The following is a 7,555-nucleotide window of genomic DNA, read 5'->3' as shown; positions in this document are numbered from 1 at the left end:
TTGACCTCTGTAGCCATTGATCAGATTAGCCAATATCTCCTGTTTAAAGTGTCTAAAGGGCAGAAGCTGTGTCAAATGATTTTGTGATCTGATTAAGCAGAGAATTGAATTCAGTTGTGGGACTGGTTAGAAGGTGAAGGGGGCTGTCGTGTGACACCCAGGGCTCATGGGATTGTGACAAAGTCATGCTGGAAATGACTGATGATGAACCTGAGTTTCTTTGTATCTTTATTGAACCAGCACGGAAGGAGGACATTGCTGGACTGGTACTCAGACACTTTCATCAGTCACAGCTGACCAGGAAGCAGGGCAGAGGAAGGTGGATCACAGAAAAGTTGGGACTTTGTCCATTAGGCGATGGCCAATCGTACTCCACCTCTACCTCAGAACACAGTTTCCTTCTTGCTGGTAGGTTGCAGTTGTAGTCCAGCCTCCAGATGATGTGGCATGAGATGATCCTATTGGCTTAAAGGCTGAGGCAGCCTGAGCTCAGGTGGGGCGTTTCTGTTCTGGCTCGAGCCAGGTGGTACCTCCAGCCTCAGATCTTCCCACGTGGGGGGCCAGGCCAGAGCCTCCCTCCACACTCCTCCCTTCCCCAGTGGAAGGCTCAGCTTTAGCCACTTGCAGCCCCCCAGGTTCTGCAGATGAAGCAGTGGGAAGGGGTCCAGGTGCTGCACCCACCTTCCTCCTGCTAATGCTGAATGGTGACACATTGGGGCTCCTTAGAGCCAGGGGCAGTGGGGCTGTTAATCGGGGTGTAGCAGTAACACGGGGAGGAGACAGAAGAACTCTTCGCTTCAGGGTGCGGGTGCAGCGGTGGAGGGGGGCAGGAGGGGGAGCCGTGTGTCCCTCTTTGGCTGTATGTTTTGTATCTGCGAAGTGCCGAAGGGCACGGCTGGTGATCCTGCTGCTGCCGCCGGCGGCATGATGATGGTGCTGTGCTTCTTCAGGGGGCTCTCCCGCAGAATGGGCGACAGCTGCTGCTCCTCCTCTTCTTCGCCCCCTCGTGCAGCCCTGCCCAGCATGCACGCCAGGACGCCCGCAGCCCCCAGGGCCCCAGCCACGGCGCACAGGACAGTGCCCACCAGTCTGCAGGTCTCCAGGGCATGGTTATATGCCATCGCCTGCAGGTCAAGCACCATAAACTCTTCCTCTCCGATGCCCTCCAGCTTCGGGGGCACCAGGTAACCTGTGGCCAGTGCTGCGGCTCCAATCAGCAAGAGCAGCACTCCAGCTGAGAGACTCACCTGGGGGCCGGGATGCAAAGGGCTCAGTCTGCGTGCTACTAACGAGAGGAAAGGCTCTACCACCGGGGATGGGGACAGAATGGTTTAGGGAACTGGCCTGGCACCCCCGAGAGCGGGGTTTCTAGTCTGGCTCGGCCCTTGGGAACTCCCTCCCTCTCTCTGTGCCTCCGTTTCCCCTCCCACCCTTTGTTTCTAGACCATCTGCTCTTCGGGACAGGGTCTGTCTCTTGCAGTGCCTGGCACCCGGCGCATCTAAGACAAATGAACAACCCCAGCCCCCTGGAGATGCCCCCACCATAACCCCCGAGCCCATCCCCCAACTCAGATAACCCTCCGCAGTAACCCAAGGCCTACGGCCAGCTGCTAAAGCCCATAAATAATCATGGACTCTAGATTCAAAGTCCCAGCCAGTAGGTCCCCTGGATTAGGCATTTGGGAAGCTACTTAGCGAGACTCATTAAAGAGCCTCTCTCTGGCCCCCACATGGAAAATGTTGCCCAATGAGCTGATTCTGTGCCCAGGGCCCCCGCTTTCATTGCAGGCCCGGGGATGGGGGGTCTCTGATTCTGCAGGGGCACAATGAGGACTCGAGCGAGGGGAGGAGAGGGCTGGGACCATGCCAGCACAGCAGCTGAATTGCATCCAGTGCTGCAGGCTGATTCATTTGGCGGAGGTGTCAGCTGATCTCAGGGCTACCTGCACAGTTGACCTGGTGACCCTGCATCATCACATGACCAGGTGGAGAAGCCCTGGCTTGAGATCCTCCTGAGTGCTGAGCTCCTTCCTTCTTTCTGACTAGCTGGGAAGCAGCGAGACATTGCACCTTAGGGTCCGTAGCATGGTGGTTAGCTCGCATGTACAGCGTTTTCAAGGGGTAGGAACTGGGGTCAGGGAGTCAAGACTCCTGGGTTGCACCCCCCTTCTGGCCTGAGACAGACTGGTCTCAGCCTGTGTGTGCCTCAGTTTCTTCCTCTATAAAAAGGGGCTAAGGATCCCTCCCTCCCAGTGCTGCGAGGCTGAGTTAATATTTGTGCTGGGAAGTGAGTCGAGACCCTCCGATAAAAGGGGAGTTTGGATTGGGACAGCATGGGCCCACCTCCAGCTAGGGGTGGCTTCTCCTCTGAGTCCCTAGCAGGTCCCTAGTGACCAGTGTTCAGACGTCAGCTCTTCGCTGCCTGATTGAAGCTAGACAGGTGCACACTTGTAACTCAGCATGGGAACAACTTACCAAGGGCTGTGGGGATTCTCCCTCAGCAGCCAGCTTTAGATCCAGATTGGATGGTTTCTACAGAATCGGCTCTTGTTCAAACAGGGATTATTTCGGGGAAGTCCCCGGGCCTGTGCTGGACAGGTCAGACTAGCTGATCACAGTGGCCTTGAAATCTGCGGGTTCAGCAGAAGCCCAGGGCTGGGCTAGACAGCGTTGCTGCTTGCCAGCACGGAGGGGAGAGGTCCTGGGGAGGGGCAGGCTAGGGCACGTTGGCTGAGCTGCGAGGGGGAGGCCAGCGCCATACCTGCCTGCACGGTGCCTCAGCCGGACGACTCTGCGATCCAGAGAGCTGGGTGATCCCTGACGGCTGAACCGCCCGGCATCTCCGGCACGCTGTGCCTCATCCTCCTCTGGCCCTGGAGAAGGGTCTCTAGCCTTCTAACGGGGGAGGGCCAGAGAGGGTCCCTGGACAGGACAAGCCAGGCAATCCAAACTGGGAAGGAGGAGAAGGAACCCAGGCTCTTACTGTGGGCTTGAGAGTTTCGGGGGGAAATCCTGGGATGGGGCTTGACTGTCCCAGAGGTGACACCCAGATAGGGTGAGTGACCCTTGACCCCAGGGTCCAGGAGCAGAGCACCTCCCAGCAGGGGCTAATGATGCTGACATGGCTCTTACCTTCCACACGAGGGAGGGCCATCCGCCGTGGGCACGGGAGACTGCGGGTTCGGTCATGTCATCAGCCAGACTGGCACCGGTGCAGTCCTCGTAGAAGAGGTGCAGGTAGGAGCGGACCCCATACCACTTCCCGCGCTCCACATTGGGCCCCCGGCTGCAGCCGCACGACTGGCTGCGGGCAGGCATGGAGCCTGGGGAGGGGATTGAGAACACCTGTCAGGACGTCCCTTTGCGGCTGATGCCGAGCTCAGGGAGGTGAACGCCTCCAGGAGTGGAGCTAGCCCTGTGCCCCGTGGGCACGGCACGGCGGGGATACCCACAAGACACATGCAGGCCCCATCCCGCAGCCGGATGCCAGGACACGACTGCAGCCAGACATTCACATTCTGCTGAGCACAGTCCACTCCTGAGGTGAGTGACTGGGGGGCACCCAGGAGTGCACTGCTGACTGGTGCCTTTCCCACAGTGTAAGCACAGCCCACCCCTGAGCCTGTCCACTGTGTCTAGCTAGAGGGTGTCCCCTAGTGGTTAGAAGACAGACAGAACCCAGGATTTCTGGGTTCAGTTCCAAGCTGTGCTGATAACTAGCCAAGTGGCCTTGGGTCAGTCACTTAATCTCTGTGTGACTCGGTTTCCCCATATGTGAAATGGGGGTAATGACCCTTGTGCCCATCGCAGAGGGCTGGGCAGCGTGCTTTGGTTCATTCACGTTCCACAGGGAGGGAGGGTCTCTGGGAATATGGAGAGTCAGAGCCAGTCTGTAAAGCTCGGACTCAGTTTTCGGTTCCCCTGCTCTCACCCAGTGGCCAAGAATGTTCCCCCTGCTCTTTCTGAGCGTGCTTCCCACCCGTCTTGTGGGGCAGGACACCCCCAAGCTGGGTGCCACCTCCCTCCCATGGCGGGGTGGGCTCCCAGAGCCCTCTCCCAACTGGAGACACCAGGGAGCGGCTTCATCTTCGTCAGGACGTGATGTTTGAAACCTGGCTCCGATAAACTGGGGGCCGAGAGGATCTTGTTAGCTCGGGCTGAGGGGTTAATGGCCAGGGCATGGGATAACAGTACGCGGGGAGGGGGAGCTGAGGGGTGGGCATGGGGACAGAAGTGAGGAGACAGGAGTGACGGCTCTGAACCACCATCTCAGCCTCCTGAGAGCGCCTCCTGCTGGTACCAAGGAGACATGGGCATTCTCAGCCGGTCAGGCCTAGTATCCTCGGCCCATGAGGAGCTGGACTGGGCCCTTCAGAGCAGGGCCAGCCCTTGCTGAGCCAGGGCCCTGCTCCCACGGCTCCCCTGCTCAGTGTCAGGTTCCTGCCCCATTGATATCAAGGAGGGTTTGGCCAGGACCGCAGCCCATCATCCTGTGGGCAGAGTCAGCTTGCAGGATCTGGGAAGGGCCAATGAGATGATTGTTGGGTCTCCTCCCACGAGGATGTTGGGGGAACCTGCAGCCCCGGTGCTTTGCAAGCCTTGGGCAGCCGGGGGGGGGCGGGGGGGGGGGCAGTGTGAGCTTTGCGTGCCCGCGCTCCCTGGCGGTCGGTTCCAGAGTCACTGCCTCAAGTGGAAGCTGAGATTGACACCTCTGGTGCACCCACCAATCGCGGGACCCTTTCTGGGTCCCAAACTCTGGCCAGCCCTGCCGCTGAACAGAGACTGGCTCCATCCTTCCTGCCAGAAGCCCCCAGCTGAACTCCCGCAGGATCAGGGTATCCCCAGTCACCCAATCATGTGAGCGGAGGAGGAGGAGGGGCAGCGGAGGGGATGGGACCACTCAGCGCTGCCTCCTTATGCTGAAGCAATGCCCCCCCCGCCCCGCTCCCCACACATACACTTTTCCTATAGCGCTCACACCCACCCTGTCCTGCCTGTCCCCACCAATCACCGCGTCCGCCTTCAGTGGGGCTGAGTAGCACAGCCTGGGGCTGATTGGGCATTGCCATGGGAACTGCCTCGGTGGGCCGCAGTCACAGCTGGGGCTGGGGCGCTGACAGCAGAGCTGGTGTGTGGGGAGAGGGTGGAAATGGCAGAGCCTCCCTGCTGGGCCCTGCGGGGGACGAGGGGCAGGGGAGAAGGGGGACCCCTCAATCCCAGGGGGAGGGGTTTGAGAAGGACTTAGGGGCCAAATTCCTCGCTGGAGTAACCCTGGTGGAGTCACCGGAGTCGCACCCAGGGCCGAGGGGCTGCTCGGAGAGGCGGGTCCCCCACCCGCTGAAAGCGCTGAGTGTCTGTGTTAATTTCAGGGAGCCCAGGCCTGGCTGGGGCCTTGCCCTCAGCACTGACACATCACCCAGTCAGAGAGACATGCCGCGGGGCCTGGCATGGCGGAGGGTGATCCTGCACCCACAGGGCCTCTCTGCCAGCCGTGGTGGTTAGCAGAGGGTCATCCGATACGGCACCTCCCATCCTTGAGGAGCAGCAGCCCGGGCATAACGCCCCTTGCCCCGGTTCCAGCCAGAAGAACCATCCCTACCCGCACAGGCTAAACCCTGCTGCTGGGTTTGTGGCCCGGTTACTGGCACTGGGGCATTTGTCATGCCTTCCCTGCTCCTGTACCGAGAAGGCCCATGTCCGGGCAAGAGGTGTCTAACTCTGGGCTCTGTGAGGGGGCCCTGTTGGCACCAGACATCAGAAAATCTCCCCCGCTCCTTGGCGGGTGAGTCACAGGCGAGTAAACACCACTGTCTGCATCGCTGCATCTCATTCTCCCCCGTCCCCGCTGATCACTCCCCCCACTTCCTTCCTGCACTTCCATACATGTCCAGGATTTTAGCACATCAAGTTCCCCTTGTGCCCTGCTTGGCCCTGAGCCGCCTCCCCCATGGAGTAACCTGTGGCAGTTCATGGAGCTGCACCCGCTACCCTTACCGCAGGCTGAGCTCCTAGCGCATCCTTTCCCCTCGGGGCTCTGCCTCTGGGGATGGCCCCTTTGCCTGCGGGACGCCCTCGGGACCGAGACCCGTAGCAGGACGACAGATCTTGCTCCGACGGTATCCAAACTGCACCGGGTGTCTCCTCTCTCCGTGGCTGGCTGGGACGCAGAGGGCGCCGGCTCGGGCCAGGGTTTGGCGGCCGGTGGGAGCTGGAGTTCTTTTTCTTTTCCAAAGGGCTCAGCAGCACCCGCTGAATTGGAGGGTGTGAAAGGGGAGGGAGCCGGGGTGCGGGGGGCAGGCAGGGCAGCGAGGAGGGGGTGATGGAGGAAGGGCTGTTTACCTGTTGCAGTGGCCAGCTAGCCCAGCATCTGCCTGGCGTTTCCCAGCCAGCTGAAGCTTGTGAGAGGCTGGCTCCGCACAGCCGTGGAGCTGAGCAGTGTCTGAGTCAGAGGAAGAGAGAGGATGCGTGGCTGTGTGTGTCAGCGGGTCTGAGGGGATGGGAGCATGTGGAGAAGCCGTCAGTCACAGCGCTGGGGAGTGCGGTGTGCTGGGGGCCGCTAGGCAGGGTGTGACCCCAGCCTGGCAGTGCAGCAAGGGCCCATCTTGGCTGGCAGGGCAGCCGCGTTGGTGGCAAGATGAGAAGGGCAGAGCGGAGATCCGCTGTCTCCACGGTGCCTGGGCAGGGCAGGCCTGCAGCATCAGACTCTGCCCCCGGGCAGGATTCAGGTCTCGGAGACACTGGTGTAAACCCAGGACTAGGACATCTGAGAGTAGAATCCAGGTCCAGGCCTCTGGGCGTGATGGCTGGTCCAGCCTCCAGGGCATCCAGCAGCCCGCGGCTGCACCACACAGGGCCATGGTTCTCTCCAGGAAGACCCCAGCCAGGCTGGCAGGGATGAGAATCTCCCTCAGCCGTGGAGTTTCACTGGCAGCTTGTCGCTTCGAGGGCACGTCCACAGCTTCCTGTTGTGCCATCAAATCAAAGGCCGCTCCCTCAAAATCCATCGTCTTCCCCTGGGGCTTGCCCGGCAACCCGGCAGGTAGTGACCATGCATGGCCTCTCTGTAGGAACCACATTGCAAAGGGCAGAGCGGGGAATAGAACCCAACCCAGGCGTCCTGACACACAGCCCCCAACCCCAACTGCTAGGCTACGCTTCCCCTTCCTGAGCTCAGACTAGAACCCAGGAGTCCTGCCTGCAGCCCAGGGTTCTAGCTCACTAGCTCTCCAGACCTCCCTTAGAAGCGATGTTCTAACATGACCAGGACTTGCCGCAGGTTTGCTGGCTGTCCTAGGCTGCATTTCGGCCTGACCTGGTGCTGGTAGCACCTTCCCCGGCTCCCTGAAATTGAGTCATAGAGAGGCTAACTCACAGGGCTCAACTGGGCTTTGTGGAGGGCGTGGTGAGTGGAAGTTGGAGAGATGGTTGATTTAATTCCAAGTATCTAAAGACCAGTTTCTCCTCATTCTCCCAGAAGGAATTGATGATGGGAAAGGACCTGCAGGGGAGATGCAAGGCACATGGGGAGAAAGGAATAACTGAGGGGCTAGAAATA

The 7,555-nt window shown here is 60.1% G+C and overlaps 1 protein-coding gene across 1 annotated transcript; it reads right to left on the bottom strand.

Moving 5' to 3' along the window:
- Positions 1–215: 215 nt before the first annotated feature.
- Positions 216–6,430, bottom strand: NRSN2 (neurensin 2). Its single transcript, XM_073308970.1, has 3 exons — positions 5,995–6,430; positions 3,133–3,323; positions 216–1,247 (listed from the first exon to the last, which is right to left on the bottom strand). The coding sequence occupies exons 2-3, from the start codon at positions 3,316–3,318 to the stop codon at positions 798–800; spliced, it is 636 nt and encodes a 211-aa protein (XP_073165071.1). The 5' UTR covers positions 3,319–3,323; positions 5,995–6,430; the 3' UTR covers positions 216–797.
- Between the last annotated feature and the right edge of the window lie 1,125 nt (positions 6,431–7,555).

This window comes from Lepidochelys kempii, chromosome 13 (assembly GCF_965140265.1).
Source record: "Lepidochelys kempii isolate rLepKem1 chromosome 13, rLepKem1.hap2, whole genome shotgun sequence".
NCBI lineage: Eukaryota > Metazoa > Chordata > Testudines > Cheloniidae > Lepidochelys > Lepidochelys kempii.
Note: the sequence above shows the minus strand (reverse complement) of the source record. Positions and strands in the feature narration are given on the sequence as shown.